We start from the raw sequence: 18,691 nt of genomic DNA, 5'->3' as shown, positions 1-18,691 counted from the left end.
ATGGAATGCCACATTGTTGAGTAAATTTGCTGATTCGGCACCCGATCGTGTCGATGCGAGCAACCAGACGTTTCGGATGGACATGGATGAACTTTGATGGAGCTTTCAAAAAGCAGAGGGAGCTGGACTGGACGACGCTGGCACCGGAAAAGAGTCAGAGCGACATCCTGTCCATCTTGGTTTTTACTAGCAGGCTACAGTCCACTCTGTTCGGCTGGCTAGTCAGCTAACCAGCCAGTAGTGTTTTTTTTCTCACACCACACCAGCCAATTTTTGCTTTGGATTTCTTTGTTCAGAAACCATCAAAATAAACTGTAAATTTTTATTATGTACCATTATACATATCTTAGCAACCAACCCCTAGCAAATTAAAGAAAGAAGCACATTACTTAATCCTGAATCTGACCACCTCATCTTTTAGCTGTCCTCCCCTAAACAAAACCATGAAGAGGGAAAGTATTCAGCAGAAACCACCTGGGAAACAATGAAGATGGATCAAGAAATGCAGCTACAGTTCGGATTGAAGATTGACTGCATCATCTGCAGCCCATGTGGACATGGCATAGAGTATGCGTCCCTTCCACCCTTGTAGAAGCCACTGGTGATCAACGTCAATGACAAAGTCCTTGTGGTACTGATCTCTAACCTTGTCGCTCAAGACCTTAACGATATCCGGATACAACGGCAGCTGCCTAAGCCCTGCCTGGCGGTTTCGCAGCTGCCACTGCCGATACGTCTCAGGGCGCTCCACCCTGTCGGAGCCTTCGCAGCTGATAACATTGAGGGCACACCGCCCGACGAGGTCACGCTCAACCACCAAACGCTGCTCACTGTCCCTTGGGGCTGTAGCATCCAGCATGTCGAACATTGCCGAGTAATAGAAGAGTGCCTCTCGGAACCGTGTTATGAAGAAGGGCGCATTGTATGAGCCATTCACAACAGCGAGGATGAACACATCCGGCTGCATTTCTTGGATGTTTTTGAGCACCACGTCCCTAGGGCTCGGGCTACAAATGTCAGCACCCTCATCCATCAAGTTCTGAAAATGTGTGATACAATTCACGACCAGTACCTCATCTGGTTCGACTCTGAGGTCACGAGCACAGATCGTCTCCCACTTGGCTGCAATACTCTGGAACTTGAATGGCAACCCACACTGGGTGGCGAAGTTGCTCAACCGGCGCCCTGTCTCCTCAATCCGTGCCGCTGGACGGAACCCAGGCTCAGGGAGGCCGATGCAGGTCATCCTCACCTCCGGCAGCCCATCCTTGGTCTTGGCCAAAAAATCTAGCAAACTCGGCCATTGGCACCCGTACTGCACGCCGTAATCAACAATGTGCAGCTTCTTCTTTCTGGCGATGGCCTTGCTGATGGTCATGTTGGAGAACCTGTACGCTGTCATTTTGAAGCAGGAGACCGCCAGGTACAATTGGTAGGCTCTGAGGAATTCCACGGCAGAGGTGCGCTTTGCCACAAGGGACCTGTGCAACTGGCTCCCTGTTCCTGCTAACCGTGCCTCCAGACCCTCGGCGAAACAGTACGCCAGCCTTTGGTTAGCGTCTCCCCTCGGCGATGAGTGCTGCTTGATCCGCCTCAGCAGTTGGGCCGCGCTGCCGTGGTCATCCATGGACACAGCCTGCGCGCAATGGAGAAGTAATGTGCTCAAGTCCACTGCTCCATCTGCGCTCCCGTTCGCCTTAGTGCCGCCGGCCATGGTGATGCGCATGCTCTTCATGTTATCTAGACACATCATGTACCCATCGAAAACCATTTTGTCGACCATCTCTCCGGTTTCCTCCGGCTCCGGAACCATCAGCTTGCTGCTCCTGCCCTCCAAGTCATCCCCTTCACGACGGCTGTTCTTGCGGCCCCTGCCATTACCACTCCCCTGAAACAATAGCATTCCATCCACTGCCCCATTCTTATTCTTCTTCTTCACTTGGCCTGTGGCAGTGACATGGTTCTCCATGGAGATGAAGAGGCTGTTGCTGGTGGGCAACAACTTGTTGGCCTCTTCCATGCCCTTGAGGAACGCCTGGTTGAGCATGTCCATGTCCACTCTGCTCTGGCTGGCCTCTCCGCTGCGGGGCAAGCAGACGGCGTTGGCAGTGGCACCACCGGCGGCGAGCAGCTGGGTGAGCTCGAGCGGGTCGTAGGGCCAGGTGGCGTTGGCGAGCACGGGGAGATGAGAGGAGGATGGCGAGAGGGTGAAGGTACCACTGCTTCCGTTGGTGTTGGTCGCGGCGGCATCAGAGAGGATCTGAGCGTATGACTCCTGGGCCTGGAGCAGCGCGGGGTGATCCGGGTACTGGTACAAGAACTCGTCGTCGTCCATGTCCTCCTCCATCAGCATGCGCGAGATGTAGGGGAGAACCAGGTCGTCCGGCAAGGCCGCCGGGTCCTCGCCGTCGACGTCGGGGCGGGGAGGAGTAGGGGGCAGGTCGAGGAAGACGGAGGGGGAGAAGGGCTCCGGCGCGGCGGCCATGGTAATGGTCTGGCTCTGGCCTGGCGGAGGCGGCGGTAAAAATGGAAGGAGCTTTCACTTTCTTTGAGACCCAGGTATCGTTGCTTTGGCAAAGCAAGGAAGCTTCCATCAAGTGGAAACAAAGATGGGTCTTGGTCAGACAAGCAATGTACCCGTCCCTTCCATGCCACAAGGGTCTGCACCAAACACTGGGAACATTCTTTCAAAAAAAAATGAAACATTATCCAGTCAGTGAGACATAATATAGAGAAAGAAATTCCCTGAATCTGGTTACATCTTTAGCTGTACTTGTCTGAATGGGATAATTAATTGTGGGAAAATATTCAGTACAGACTAGCTGGGAACCGAGACGTCATTTCTTTAAAAAAAAAAAGAAACAGAGACCTGAATGGGAAAATGGTGGGAAATATTCAGCAATTGTACAGACCACAGACAGCCAATTTATATATGTGCAGCTGTGGGCCTTTCTCTGCAATCACCATAACTCAGTATCACTATGATGCAGTTATATGATAAAGGATCATTGCAAACTTATGCCATAACGCATCCATCTTTGTTCAGGAACCATCACAACTGATCATCCATCACGTAGATGCCGGCCATCAGCTCTTCCTAAATTGCAGAAACACTTTCTTTGCAAGCCTGTTGCGCTTGGGCACACTGCTATATCCATTGTACTCCCTACGCTTTGAGTAAACAAATTAGTCAGATCAGTGTAAGTCTACAGTAATTGCATGAACAAAAAAAACTGAAACAACTGGAATTTTGAATGTCCGCCTCTATTAGCTGTACATGTCTGAATGAAAAGAATTAAGGAAAGTCTTCAGAAGATGCCTCTGGAAAATTTGAAACTAAGGAGAAAAATAGGTGGAAGTACCCTGTCAATAATTTTGCATTTCAAACAATCACACAAAAATGAAAATGCACAAATCAATGCCCTGAATAAATCGAGCAACTTGAATGCTTCATCATGCTTCTATTTAATCTTCTCAGATGCAAGGGAAGCGCCAAAAAACTGAGGACACAGCAGAAACTGAACTTGACGAAATAGAGCATATAAATTTGCAAAGCTACAGAATAGTACAATCATATACTAGCAATATGTAAAGTAATAAACGGGGTTCTTCAGTTCTGTTGTACATTTATACAGGTTCTGCACTAGCACGCAGGGAACTATCTGTAAGACCCTGTGCAGTTGCAGCAACGAGAACAACTAATAAATATCTTATTGTACATTACAAGACATTGTTATGTCACTAGTCACTACTGCTTATGAATTTCACCTCTAGACCAAGCCATCTTGCAAGAAAGCGTGTTCAACCACACTGCTGCTGAGCAGTTCATGAAGCTCATTGGTAACACAGAAAGCCATAAACATATGTACAGTTGCGATTACCGATATCTCTGCATCCTTTGAAGAAAAGCAGCTAAAGTTCTGAGATAGCATCGTCTGCAACCCATGTCGACATGGCATAGAGTATGCGTCCCTTCCATCCTTCCAGGAGCCACTGATGATCCACATCAATGACAAAATCCTTGTGGTAATGTTCCCGAACTTTCTCCCTCACATCCTTCACAACATCTGGATCCAGTGGCAGCTGCCTTAACCCTGCCCGGTGGTTCCTCACCTGCCATTGCTTATATGTCTCGGCACGCTCCACCCTGTCCAAGCCCTCGCAGGCAACAACATTCAGGGCACACTTCCTAAAGAGGCCCCGCTCATCGCAGGCAACAACATTCAGGGCACACTTCCTAAAGAGGCCCCGCTCAACCAAAAAGCGTTGGTGATTATCCCGTGGAGCGGTGGCATCCAGCATGTCGAACATCGCAGAGTGAAAGAACAGTGCCTCACGGAAACGTGTTACAAAGAACGGAGCGTTGTATGAGGCATTCATGACGAAAAGGATGAACGCGTCAGGCTTCATCTTGCGAATGTTGCTGAGGACAACATCCCTGGGACTTGGGCTATCTATGTCGACACCCTCATCCATCAGATTACCGAAATTGCGGATGCTATTGACAATGAGTACCTCATCAGGGTCAATGTTCAAGTCATCAACACCAATTGTCTCCCACCTCGCCTTAACCATGCTGTGGAACTTGAATGGCACGCCGAGCTGAGAAGCACAATTGCTGAGCCGGCGCCCTGTCTCCTCGATCCGAGAAGCTGGTCGGAAGCCAGGATGGGGGAGGTCAATGCCGGTGATCCTCACTTGAGGTGGTCCACCCTTCAGCGTTGCCATGTATCCTAGCAAACTTGGCCACTGGAACCCATACTGTATGCCATAATCCACAATGTGTACCTTCTTCCTCCCTGCGATGACCTTGGAAATGGTCATGTTAGAGAACTTGAATGCCATCATTTTGAAGCAGGAAGCTGCCAGGTACACCTGGTAGGCCTTGAGGTAATCCATGACCGAGATGCGCTCGGCCATGAGCGACCTGTAAACCTGGCTCCCTGACCCTGCCAACCGTGCCTCTAATCCGTCAGCAAAGCAATGCGCCAGCCTTTGTGTGGCGTCACCCCTCGGCGAGGAGCGCTGCTTGATCTGCCTAAGCAGCTCGGTCGCGCTCCGGCGGTTGTCGGTGGCCACGGCCTGTGCACAGTGGATGAGCACGGTGCTCAAGTCCACTGCCTCATCAGCGCTCCACCTTCCCTTTGCTGACTTCCCTTTGCCCTTCCTGGTGTTCTTCCTAGCATCACTGCCCATGGTGATGCGCAAGGCCTCCATTTCTTTGAGGCACAATTCACGGCCATTGACAATCATTTCATCCACCTTGTCGCCAGTTTCCTCGGGCTCGGGCACCATCAGCTTGCTCTTCCTGCACGTCTCAGCCTCCAGATCATCATCCCAATTGAGCCTGTTTTTGCGCCCCCTGCTGCCATCGCCTCTTCCCCCCTCCTGGTCAATGAGGAGGTTGTTGTTGATGGTGGGCAAGAACTTGTTGGCCTCCTCCATGCCCTTGAGGAATGCTGTGTGGAGCACATCCATGTCTCCCCCATTCTGGCTACTGAAGAAGGCCGAGGCCAGCACACCATCCCCAGCAGGCGAAGGCAAGGTTGTGCTCCCTAATTGCGCCGGACTCTGCTCATCGGCAATATCCAACAAGGCCGAACTCTGGACGCCGGTGCCGCCGCCGAATCGGCCGGCGACGAACGCGTTGGCGTCGCCGGCGGTCCCTGATTGCACCCGATTCTGCTCCAACTCCGGGCTGGCGCCATCTTGCGCCGGCAAGAAGAAGGCGCCGACATCGTCGCCGGTGAAATCGTGCAGTCCCATGTCGGGGCGCAGCGGGGACATGAGCAGCTGGACCGGGTCGTGATCGGAGGACGGCGAGAGGGTGGCGGCAGAGCCGGAGGCGGAGCTGTTGGAGTCGGAGAGGATCCGCGCGTACGGTTCCTGGGCTTGGAGGAGCGCGGGGTGGTCGGGGAACTGGTACAGGAAGTTGTCGTCCATGTTCACCTCCATGAGCAGCCGCGAGATGAAGGGGAGGACGAGGTCGTCCGACGAGGCCGGGCCCTCGCCGTTGCCATCGGGGCGGGGCGTCGGGGGCAGGTCGAGGAAGACGGAGGGGGAGAAGGGCTCGGGGTCAGCGAAGAGACCCTCGGGCGTGGCGGCCATGGCTGCTGCTGCTGCTGGGTGTGGGTGGGTCAAAAATCGAAGCTTTTCCAGTTCCTTTTTTGCACGCCAAGAAGGCAACAAGGAGAATGGTCTTGTTTGGATGCGCGATAGAATCACAGGGCTAGAAGAGAATTTTCTCGCATGAAGGATTGAATAAAGTCTATTTGCAAAATTTTTTTATTGATGAGTGTAACTTTTCGCGACGAATCTAATGACGGTAATTAATCAATGATTTGCTACAGTGATGCTACAATAATCATCATCTAATCGCGCAGTTAAAAGCCTCATTAGATTTGTCACTAGCGCGGGGTTCTGGAGTTGGTTTTGTAAAATGACTTTGTTTGACACCGTAATAATCAATCAAAAATGTCACTATTTAAATGTCACTATTCACTAACGGGGCGACGGAGGGGAACAAGGGGAAGTTCAGAGAAGGCGATCTGATGCGAGGACTCCGGCGGCGGCGGCTTCTTCTTTGTCAAGCTTGTTGTAGTCAACTGCGAACAGTACAGCAACTAACCTGTCCTGGCAGTGCTTGACAAAAATCTGCAGTATCCAAACACCTGCTACTTTTCCCTCCGTCCCAAAATAAGTAACCTTTTGGGTTTTCGTGCAGCAAGTTTGACTCAATTTATAAAAAATACGTATAATATTTATATCTTCAAATAAATTTGATAAAAAACTAGACTTAAAGATCTTTCCGATGATACTAATTATGTAGTATAAACATTAATATATTTTAATATATATTTGATCAAAGTTATTTCTCGGAAAGCGATAACGACACTTATTTTGGGATGGAGGGGGTAGGAAACAATTTCTGTCCTGCCGAAAAGACCAAAAAAAACAGGGGTTTTCCCCCTTTGGAGGAACACAGTAGCCATATCAACACACAGAACCTGATTCATGGTCAACTGGACATAATATCCCCTGTTCCATACATGTGTAATAAAGTAATATGGATGAAGAATTGAAGAGAGCAGCAAAATACAGCCTAAACACTGTACCTGCTTGAGTTCTCCTGATGTCAGCCTGTCATAATAAGTCCCTCCTGTTCAACGGATGGACAGATGAACCAAATTGTTAGTACTCCAATCCTGAAACAAGAATAAACGTGGCATAGAAATAAATATTGTGCGTCTGAGAGATGGAACAAACAGGGAAAATAAGTGATTAAGAATTCATGCAGGAAATGACTAATCAAACAAGAAACCTCCGAATATAAACAGTAAATTTATCCACGGCAATCGTGGTGTTATGGAAGATCAATATATAAGAATCCTAACAGATTCGCAGCTTTTATACAGATCCACAGCAGCAAACCATATTGCTGATATATGATTAAAAGATCATTGCAAACATAGAGTGGCAATAAGATGTCCATCTTTGTGCCAAAACCATCTTTGATGCGACTCCTCAAGCAGATGCCAGCCTGGCTCTCTTCTAATTGCAGAAGCATCACATGATCCTGGATCTGGTGATCTCTTTTAGCTGACCTATCTGAATGAGAAAAATGATGCAAAATATTCAGCCAAATGGAATACTCTGATTAATCAGTGCGACTTCAATAATCACATCAGACGCAAGGGAAATGCCAACAATCTGTTGTTACAAAAGAAACAGAACTTCACAAAACAGCAAAAGGTCAAATATGCGATCCATAAAATTGCTTCAGTTACAGGGCTTTTAATTTTGGTGTACATATGACAACTCTGCAACACATCCAGAACTATATCTACAGCCTACATGTAGCTCTAAGCATCTACTTATTTCTACCTTAAGTTTCAGCACCCAAACCCTCTACAAAAGGAAATCCACTGAACCACGGGTGCTGGAGCATAGTTTCTGAGATAAAACATAGACCATCTATCAAACATCAATAGCATTTATAATCCAAAACCCGACAAAGTTAAGCAGCTAAAAGGTGTTATTATCCTCAGCAACCCATGTCGACATGGCATAGAGTACCCGCCCTTTCCATCCCTGCAGCAGCCAACGGTTATCCTCATCAATAAGGAAGTCTTTGTGGTAATAGTTCTTGACCTTATCCCTTACAAGCTTTACGACCTCTGGATTCAATGGTAGCTGCTTGAGCCCAGCCCGGTGGTTCCGTACCTGCCATTGCTTATAAGTCTCAGGGCGCTCCACCCTGTCTGCACCCTCACAAGCAATAACATTCAGGGCAGATCGCCCAAAGATATCCCGTTCGATCAGCAGACGCTCATCATTATCCCGGGGAATGGTTGCATCCAGCATGTCAAAAAGTGCTGAGTAGAAGAACAGTGCCTCCCGGAACCGTGTCAGGAAGAAGGGAGCACCATATGTGCCATTCAAGACAAAAAGGATGAAAACGTTGGGTCGCATCTTTCGAATGGTGTTGAGCACCATATCTCTGGGGCTTGGGGTGTCCACGTCAACACTCTCATCCATCAATTTGCTGAAATCGCATTCGCTGTGGACAACAAGCACCTCATCTGGATCAATGTTGAGGTCCTCGGCACGGACCGTCTCCCATTTTGCCGCTATAGCCTGGAACTTGAAAGGCACACCAAACTCGAGGGCACAGTTGCTGAGCCGGCGGCCTGTTTCCTCAATCTGGTAGGCTGGGCGGAACCCAGGCTGTGGGAGGTCAATGGCGGTGAACCTCACCTCCGGCGGTCCACCTTCTCTACGGGCCAGGAAATGTAGCAACCCTGGCCACTGCAAACCATACTGTACACCATATACCACAATGTGCAACTTGCTCCTCCCGGCCACCGCATCCAAGATGGTCTGGTTGGCGAACATGATATGCACCTTCTTGAGGCTGCTGGCTGCCATGAACAGCTTGTATGCCTTAAGGAACTCCACAACCGAGGTGCGTTTTGCCATGAGTGACTGGTACACCTGGCTCCCTGTTCCTGCAAGTCGTGCCTCCAGTCCTTCCGCAAAACAATGGGCCATCCGCTGTGTGGCATCCCCTCTCGGCGAGGAGTGCTGCTTGATCTGCCTCAGCAGCTCCACCGCACTTCGGCGATCACCGGTGGCCACCGACTGCGCGCAATGGATGAGCATGGTGCGCAGGTCAACAACCTCGTCGGCGCGCTGCCTCCCCCGCGCCCCCTTGCCGCCCACCCTCCTGGCACTTTTTTCAGACTCGCTATCCATGGCAATGCGCAGGTCGTTCATGCGCTTCATGAATCCTTCAAAGTTGCAGGACATCAATTCGTCGAATAGCTCACCGGCACCAGTTTCCTCCTGTTCCGGCATCATGAGCTTGCTATTTCTGCCTGTTTCTGCCTCCAATAAGTCCTCATCGGTGTGGCGGTTCTTGCGCCCCCTGCCAGTAGCGCTCCCTCCAAACAGTAGCATCCCATCCGCCGCCACTGCCTCCTCCTTCACCTGGGCGGCAGCAAAGCCGGTGGCCGGCTTGCTGTCTCTAGGCAAGGATTGGCCCGGTGTGTGTGTGTCCTCAAGGTTGATGAGGAGGCTGTAGTTGGTGGGCAGGAACTTCCTGGCCTCCTCCATGCCTTTGAGGAATGCCATGTTGAGCATGTCCATGCTTTCCCCGCTCTGGCCGCTGAAGAAGGCCGAGGCCAGCGCGGCGGGGTCACCGTCGGCAGCGGGCAAGGTGCTGCTGGCGATTGTTGCTGTCTTGGCGTCCTGCTCATCCGCAGGCGAGCTCAGGATGCCGGCGTTCTGGGCGGCGAGTGAAGGGGATCCGGCACCGGCGGCGGCGTTCTGGGCGGCGATGGAAGGCGCGCCCTGCGGTTGGCCCCCGCCGGCGCCGCCGGCTCCAGCAGTATCGAAGAAGGGCGGAGTATGGTGAAACCCAGCGGCGGTGGCCTGACCTTGGTCCTGCAGCAAGAGGGCGTCGACATCGTCGGCGAAGTCGTGGAGGCCGAGCACGGCGTCGGCGTAGGGCGGGGAGCGGAGCAGCTGGGAGAGCTCGATTGGGTCGTAGGGCCAGGCGGGGGCGTCGGAGGAGGGCGAGAGGGTGGAGCTGGCGGCGGCCCCGCCGGAGCCGGAGGTGGAGGTGGAGTTGGTAGCGGATTCGTCGGAGCGGAGGAGGATCTGGGCGTAGGGCTGCTGGGCGTTGAGGAGGAGCGCGGGGTGGTCGGGGAACTGGTAGAAGAACTTGTCGTCGATGTCCTCCTCCATGAGCATCCGGGAGATGAAGGGGAGGACGAGGTCGTCGGAGGAGGCCGGGTCGTCGTCGGCGGCGGGGCGCGGCGTCGGGGGCAGGTCGAGGAAGACGGAGGGGGAGAAGGGCTCCGGGGCGGCGAGGTAGGCCCCTTGGCCGAGGAACTCCTCCGGCGTCGCGGACATGGCTGCCTCGCCTCCTTGGGCGGCGGCGGTGGAAACAAAAAACCGGAGCTTTGATTTGGCTGCTCTGCTTGGCGGTGCCTTGGTGGCGGAGGAAGACACCGCGCCACGCCAGCGAGAGTCTGGGGGAGGATGGGGCGGTTGGGAAAAAGGCAAAGGGCACGCCGTTCCGGGGAGGGAGAGGGTGCCCGGACGGAGGAAAGGAAGGTTCCACGAAGCCGACGGGGTGCGACCGCGGCGCCGGCCGGATGGATCTGATCTCATCTGATCAATCACAGCCGTCGGATTGTGGTGGTGATTTCCATCGGCGTCGTCCGTGGAAGAATCCAAGGTTGACCCACCGACCATGATCCTGAATTCCTGATCCATTCCCTGCTGCTTCTGCTGCATCCATTCATTCGGGTCCTCTGTTTTCTTCCAACAAACAAAAATACTTTGTATATATATAGTATCACGGAATCGCAGACTAACTAGTATCTCCGCCGATTTGATCCTTTCATTCAGCAAAGAAATACAAAACAAAACTCCCTCAGCTTGCCAGACTGGTAAGTAGTGATCTCCTTTTAGGACAAAGGCAACTCCAGCACCTAGGAAGGATCGGATTAGTATGCCCACGGGGTTTGGGTTGATTCCTGCCGCTGCCTAGCCAGCACTCTACGTACTGACGTCTGCCACGACTTTTGGGCCGCACGAGCGTTGACTCGGCCATTCTACGCCAGCCACCAGCCCAGGCATGTTGCTTGCATTCAGTGTACTAGGCCGTGTTTAGTTGCCTCCTATAAAATTTTTAAAAGGTCATCTTTCTACATTTGAAATACTAAATATAAACTAATCACAAAATTAATTACAGAACTCGTCTGTAAATCGCGAGACGAATCTAATGAGCCTAATTAATCTGTCATTAGAGGTTGTTTACTGTAGCAATTTAGCGTCTAATTACGGCCTAATTGGTTCATTAGATTCGTCTCGCGATTTACAGGCAAACTGTGCAATGCGTTTTTTATTTCGTCTATATATAAGTCTCCATGCAGGTGCCGGAAAAAAAAAATGGAATTTTGAATTTGGGAACTAAACACGACCCTAATATTGTTGGGTGTTCATCAATCAACAAGCTAGCTAGTCTTGACTGATGCAATGCATCTTGATTGGTTGCTACCTACTCCCTTCATTCCATAAAACTAGTCATCTTAGGAATTCTAAGATAAATTAACAAGAATGTAAAATGACCATGTTTGCCCCTATATATTATCCATATTTAGCACTAATTGATTTTTGCATGCACATGCACTTTCTAAATAGGATATGATGACTTGTTTTTTGGGACAAATTTTAAATCCCAGGATGACTAGTATTTTGGGACGGATGGAGTAACTAATAAGCTAGTACTACTGTTTTAGGAGTACTACCAGTGCTTACCTCGCTCGTTGCTGTCCGAGAAGATGATGATGGATGATACATTGGCCAGGCGAGGTGAGACGGGAGGAGGAAGCAGCAGCAGCCAGCAGGGGTCAAAAAAGTCGAGCAGCCAATCTTGACCACAAAAATGAAGAAGAAAAGGAGCAAAAAAAAAAAAAGGCTACAAGTAGTAGTAGATGGAGAAGATGCATGCATCCATGATTCCATGCGTAATCAGTTAGCCGCTTATTATTAGCTTAATCAACCAATATATATACATACTATATAGAGTAAGTATATTGTTAGTAGTAGATGGAATAGATTCTTTTCTATCAGCAGGTTGGCGACTAACATAAATTGACCGGAATGGAATATACATATACTAGGTTTATATTATATTCCCACTCAATCGATGCAGCGTCCTATGTTTTTTGATTGACGACGTTCCTTTTGTGGTCAATGTGTCACGTGGTACTAGAAATCATCACCATATAAAAAGGAGCGTAACTAACTCTTTAATTTATATACATGTGCACCTGATAATAATAATAATAATAATAATAATAATAATAATAATAATAATAATAATATAACAATTCAATTAAAGTTGGGGACGGCCTAATTTACGGGTCGCCCATAAATTTTGTTTCGTACGGCTGATTTTTTTTCATCTTAAAGCACGTACTCGGTTCCCACGTTTCGAGAGTCCCACACCCTCACATCACCTTGGTCTTGCTCCCCACCTCATTAAGGGTGTGATTGGTAGGCTGCGCTAAGACCTAACCATTGGCTCGCATAGTGCAGACTCTGTTGGTTGGTAGGCTGAATTGGTCCTTTAGCCAGGCTCCAGCAATGCAAATTGGCTGGTATAGCCTGCATAGCTGGAAACACAATTCAGCTGCATCTCCAGCAATGCAGGCTGCACTAAGCCCACGCTGGCCAACTTTTGTGGGCCCAATTTGGCCATCCGAGGCCACCCAAGGCCACGACCAGAACTCGGGGGCGTTAGGGTCACCGCCGGTAGGGGCGAAGTGGCAGCGGCAGGTCTGCCGTGCTTGCCCTTGTCGTGGCGCTTGGAGGAGGCCAGGAGGGAGGGGTGAGCGGAGGAGGAGGCAACGCGGACTCGGCAGCATTGAGATGCTCCTCGAAGGCCTCCAGGGCAGCGTGGATGCGGTCATTGAGTGCCCATGCCGACACCGCCAGCCGTGGCACGCCTGCTTCAAAAGGTGGGCGCGACGGAGATAAAGGAGGAGAGGAGGTGGCGGTGAGCGAAAGGATATGACCGCTAGGGTCAGCGGAGAGCGGCCCGAGGCAGTTGTTATGGTCGAAACGGTAACCTCACCCTGCACAAGCCAATGGTGTGCCGATCGGGCCAGAACAGACAACCAAACACACCGTGTTTAGCTCCACCAATATAATTCACCTAGCAATGCAACCAACCAAACACACTCTTATGCGAATGTGGTTAGTGACGATTAAGAAAACTATCGCCTCAAGCAAAGCGCACTTTGCGTTCGGGAGTTTGAGCTGCTTCGGCCCATTAATGAGATTGGTCTGGCCCATTGTGCGGATTTTTTTCACACGTCAGTTCAGTGCGTATGTTGACAGCTAACTGAGAGAATCTGCCATGCATGCATGTATGGACAAAATGTTGACATCACTGTGTGCATGCAAATTCAAACTAAAAAAAATTATAACTATAATACCGAGCATCCAAATTAAATTTAGATTGCACCATTATCTTTCTTATACAAGATCTTCAAAACAAGACCACACTTGTCTATATTTGTTCGATATTTTAAAAAAACATTTTATTAACACTAAATAATCAATTTTAAAATAATGCGAACAAATATTTTAACACCACGATCAAATAAATATTCTTACGAACAAAAAGTTAAACGTCATGAACAAATAATAATGTGCAATGAACAAAAGTAATAAACATTGCGAACAATTAATTGTATATGATAACTACTGGAAAATGAATATTTCGAACAAATGAATAAACATCGCCGAACAATTTAATTTATAAAAAACAAATAATTTAGCATTACGAAACAAATTAGTTATACGCAGACATGAAAAAAATGTGTCTATATTAAGAAAATATCACATAAAACAAGTTAATATATAAAAATTAAATTATAAAAGAACTCTATAGGACACATCCACGCTCTACAACTTACATCAATTCATAGCTAACAAGTTAGTTAAACAAAAGTATGAAAGAAAAATAATAAAGAATGAAAAAAATAACTTACGGGAATGTTCGGTAGAGAGCGGTGCAGCGCTGCACCTTCTGTGCGTTGTGCCACACGCGTGCACGTGCGTGCCTGGCCCAGCTGCGCTGGGGCTGCGCGCTTCCACGTGGGCCGCTGCTGCGTGCCGGCCCATCTAACCACCGGCGCCTGTGAATCTTTCACGCGATGGATTCTAAATATGTAGCCCGCGCGATATATATAGTCCTGGCGTTCTTATGCTGGCTAAATAGACTTATGCAGCCAACCAAACAAAACCATATATCACTAACTAAGTCTGACTTTCGGCTGGCCATGCATAACTCTAAGCGAGGCTAAGTGTAAGTCAGGTAACCAATCACACCCTAAAACAATCTACCGTAACATATTTATATATTACAAAATACTTAGAGCCAATTGGTACTTTCATGTACTATCGCTTTGAATTTTTTTGGCCATGGATGGAAGTTATTTATAAAAAATAAATTAAATTACGTGATCGCCGAGGGGTCGTACACGAAGGTCGCGATCAGAGTAGCCAGCTCTACTCGCGATAGTACATGAAAGTACCAATTGGCTACTCTATTGCCCGCAGGCGTGCACACATGATTGCCCGGGGATGTACGAAGTAGACAACGGCGGCCACTAGCTGGACGCTTCTCGGCCTTCTCGCCGGCGCACACGTGTGGATAGCTGCGAGCAGCCTGATCGCCACAAGCATCCTAGTCACCACGGGACAAGCATTATCAAATTTATTTGCACTAGTATGGATTATAGATTATCGATCTATGTATCGTTACTCTCCTCCAGCTCATGAATCAATCTATGTAAGATCAAAGATAAGGGGGTACCAAAAAAATTTTGGTAGGGGGGCAATGCCCCCCTCCCCAATTTCCGCAAATGGATACAAGAACCGGTAGGGTTTCAACGGAACAAATGAGAGCTCCTCTGAGCAGCCTAACCCAAAGCAGCCCAATGTGGATGCATCTCACAATTTTATCTGCCACTAATTAAGAATCCACTAGGTCCAAGATGGTTCCGTTGGTCCAATGCTCCCAGACCTGCATGATTGATTCAATTTGGTAGCCGAATTGAATTAATTAATTAATTCGATGTCATTCTTGCCACCTAAACTTAAGTGAACTAAAAAGCAAGACTCACCAAAGGAAGGAAAACGTCGTCATTGCTTGGCTTCCCATGATAATTTCCATAATAAGAACACCAAAGCCATACACATCTTTTTTGTGGAGTAACCCATTAAGCGCGTACTCAGGAGCCATGTAATCCCTGTGATTATATCACAATAAACATTACCAAGGAGTCAATAATATGAATTATTTGATATGAGACTGTAAGGGACTTACATGGTTCCGGCTTGAGTTTGCATCATATCTTGCGATTGGTTGCTAAGAGTGGCAGATCTAGAATTCGCGCTTGGGCTCATCTCCCTTCTACTTCCTTGAGCCCCCCTCTCCTCTCACTTTTTTCCTCTTCTTCTCACTCCTCTATTCTTTTCATGGAGTTCCTGGGTAGGGGTGCTTGAGCCCCCTTGCCCCCACACTAGATTCGCCTCTGGTTGCTAACAAAATCTTTCCAAGCCCAAAGTTAGAGATTTTGGGTTTGAATTCACAATCCAGCGAAACATTTTGTGGTTTCAAATCCTAATGAACAATCATTTCATCCTTGAATCTTCATTTAGGTATTGTAGGCCTCGAGCAATACCATAGATGATCATAAAAATATCCAGTTGACCGCGTTTCTCCGCATCTGTCAGCGAGTACAAAGAGCAGGAAATAAAATGCATGCACTTCACACAATTCATTCATTCATTCATAAAAGCTACTCCATTTGTTTTTTTACATGTCACATTTTCTTAAATCAAAATTTTCCACCTTTGGTCAAATTGATAGAAAATTCTAACAACATCTATAATAGGCCTAATCTACAATATCAAATTTGTTTTATTGAATCTACCATGGAATAGGCCTTTGTATCCTCCCTAGACCACAAAATCGTCCATTTGGACTACTTGAACTCGCAATACCGGGTATATAACCTCTCTGGCTGATTTCCCTCCTTTTCTTTTATATTTATTTTGGTTAAATATTTGAAAAATTATAGCAAATCATATAAAAATTATGTCTACTGTTCGCCGCGCCTGGCCGGGTGCTCGACTCTCACCCCTGGTTGCGCCCGGTCGCCGCGTCGCGGGCTCGCGGCGTCGCCCCTTACCCATCGAGCTCGAGCGCGGATTGCCGTGCACCGCGGCGCCGCCCCTAGCTGCCTGCGCGAGCTGCTGATGGATGGGAGACAGTAAGACTAGATAGGGTTTTCTTTGCCACAGTTGGGCCTTGGGCTTCAGGTCTTGGTGGGCCGCCATACTATATTTCTTTGGCCCAAGCCGTGAGCAGCCTGATTGCAGGTCTTCTTCAACCTACAGCCGACCAGCCTCCCCTACAGCTTGCATCTTCCACCAAAATTTCATGGAGGGGCTCCAGGGGGGCTCCATGGCTCCGGTGGCTATAGGGGAGGCTCAAGCCCCCCTGACCCACCGTTGCCTCCGCCACTGCATACCATACCATACATACATTTGCCATTCTTTGTGTACATGAATGAATGAAGAGATAGAATTACCGAAAAATGTTTTTTATTTTTTGAAAGAGAAAAATTATTTTTAGAAAACTGATTTTGATTTTTTTCTCCAACTAATAATAAAGATTGACTCATAAAAAAGAAGAAGATCCAACAAGGAAGGAAAGCACAAGATTAATAAGGAGAAAAAAAGGAAGAAAAACAAGCCCATAGATGGATAGTACTAGTATGTTGTGTTGGCTTTTTTTCATTTTTATATTTAAAAAGATTAAAATTTCAAAAATATATGGCCGTTCCAAGAAATTTAAAAAATGGGCCCCTGTCGCCCATGGGGAGGGCGACAGGTCTGTCGCCCAGGCAGGGGGTGACAGGCCTTTTTTGTAAAAAAAATTTACAAACCGGTCCTCGGTCAGCGCGGCGCGGGGGCTCGGCGAGGGGGGGGGGGGGGGCAGGGGCGACAGGGGCATTCCCTCCTCATTTGAGCCCAAAAATTCCACCTAAATTATGTTCATGCACGTCCAGATGTGTGTCTTATTAGTGATAGGCATGTAGGTCTGCTACAATCAATAATGAAATTGCAATGCGGAACTGCGACAACGCCTCCATTATGGCCCGATGTCCACAACCTTTCATTTAGGATAATGATGATAAGATGTTTATTCCTGATCCACCCACTAAAAAAGGCAAAGGCCGCCGTCAGACACGTCGTATTCGGAATGGTATGGACGAGTTCGAGGCAAACAAGTCACAAAAGCGTTGCAGCCAATGTGGAGCATTGTGTCACAACCAGGGTTTACCTAACCGGTGGGAACCGGTCCGGTTTGGGCCGGTACCAAACCGGCCCAAATTCAAAATTTAAATTTAAATTCAAAAAAATGAAAAATTCCCAAAAAATTCCTAAAAATACTTCAGGGTGCGACGAATCTAATAGTGTCAAATTTTCATAAAAATTCGTTAATTTAGTATAGTTTGCGGGATTTGAAGTTAAACAAAAAAAACGTGCATACAAAAGTATACAAATACAATGTAAAAGTAATAAAAAAAAGATTGGAGGGTTTATTTAGACTAAAACATGTTATACAAACATTCATTTAGTATACTTTGCGGGCATTTGAATTTAAACCAAAAAAGAAAAAAAATTGAATTTGGCTGGTTACCAGTCAAACCGACCGGTTACCAGTCAAACCAGCCGGTATACCGGTCAAACCGGCCGGTTCCCAAATGCGCCGGATGATTTGAATTTGCACTGGGATTTGACCGGTTTCTACCGGTTTCCGGTGAAACCGGTCCGGTTTACCGGAACCGGAGTGCTCCGGTTTGGGGTGTCCGGTTGGGAAAAAAAACCATGGTCACAACTACAAAAAGTGTCCTGAGAATGCACTTCACGATGCTGCTGACGCCGGTCCTTCCGGAAATCGCAGAGATGGAGCACCTCATACGTTCAGACGACCATCGGCGAGAATTGCTCGTGGAAGGCACTCGGTGTCATGATCCACCAGTGTGCAGTTTGTACCTATATACTAATCGTGCGTGGAGTTTGTATCGAACCTATCTGTAATATGTAGTAATCGTGCGTCCAGTTTGTATGGAACATATATGCACCTATGTATCAATGATGCGTCCAGTTTGTATGGAACATATATGTACCTATGTATCAATCATGCGTCCAGTTTGTATCGAAGCTATCTGTAATGTATAAATATCGTGCGTCCAGTTTGTATGGAACATATATGTACCTATGTGTTCTCATATATTTTTGAATGTAGGTATGGAGATGAACCTCCGGTCATCTGTTCTTGTGGAGGCCAAGTACTATCACCCGAAGATCTTCTCCACCTCCTTCGCCTAGTTTGCGGCATAAGTCCACCGAAGATACATACCAATTTACGGAAATTTAGTATCGATTTGTTAATCAACTCCGTGTCCTCGGGGTAATCCTAGCATATAATTAAACAACAATTTTACTATTTTATAAATATAGATTCCAAATGACGGACGGAATTAGAACTAATTGAGAGTTACCTTAATGTGCATCTCATACACCTCTGGCC

The 18,691-nt window shown here is 48.0% G+C and overlaps 3 protein-coding genes across 3 annotated transcripts; all 3 read right to left on the bottom strand.

The window, feature by feature from the left end:
- Window positions 1-270: 270 nt before the first annotated feature.
- On the bottom strand, window positions 271-2,542 carry LOC120645313 (scarecrow-like protein 14). Its single transcript, XM_039922115.1, has one exon. It carries the CDS (start codon window positions 2,483-2,485, stop codon window positions 509-511), a length of 1,977 nt encoding a protein of 658 aa, XP_039778049.1. The 5' UTR covers window positions 2,486-2,542; the 3' UTR covers window positions 271-508.
- Window positions 2,543-3,524: 982 nt separating this feature from the next.
- Window positions 3,525-6,193, bottom strand: LOC120645312 (scarecrow-like protein 34). Its single transcript, XM_039922114.1, has 2 exons — window positions 4,238-6,193; window positions 3,525-4,189 (listed from the first exon to the last, which is right to left on the bottom strand). Exons 1-2 carry the CDS (start codon window positions 6,106-6,108, stop codon window positions 3,913-3,915), a joined length of 2,148 nt encoding a protein of 715 aa, XP_039778048.1. The 5' UTR covers window positions 6,109-6,193; the 3' UTR covers window positions 3,525-3,912.
- Window positions 6,194-7,713: 1,520 nt separating this feature from the next.
- On the bottom strand, window positions 7,714-10,631 carry LOC120645311 (scarecrow-like protein 34). The gene has a single exon (XM_039922113.1). It carries the CDS (start codon window positions 10,414-10,416, stop codon window positions 8,026-8,028), a length of 2,391 nt encoding a protein of 796 aa, XP_039778047.1. The 5' UTR covers window positions 10,417-10,631; the 3' UTR covers window positions 7,714-8,025.
- Between the last annotated feature and the right edge of the window lie 8,060 nt (window positions 10,632-18,691).

This window comes from Panicum virgatum, chromosome 8K, assembly GCF_016808335.1.
Source record: "Panicum virgatum strain AP13 chromosome 8K, P.virgatum_v5, whole genome shotgun sequence".
Lineage (NCBI taxonomy): Eukaryota > Viridiplantae > Streptophyta > Magnoliopsida > Poales > Poaceae > Panicum > Panicum virgatum.
This window is presented reverse-complemented; position numbering and strand designations above follow the sequence as displayed.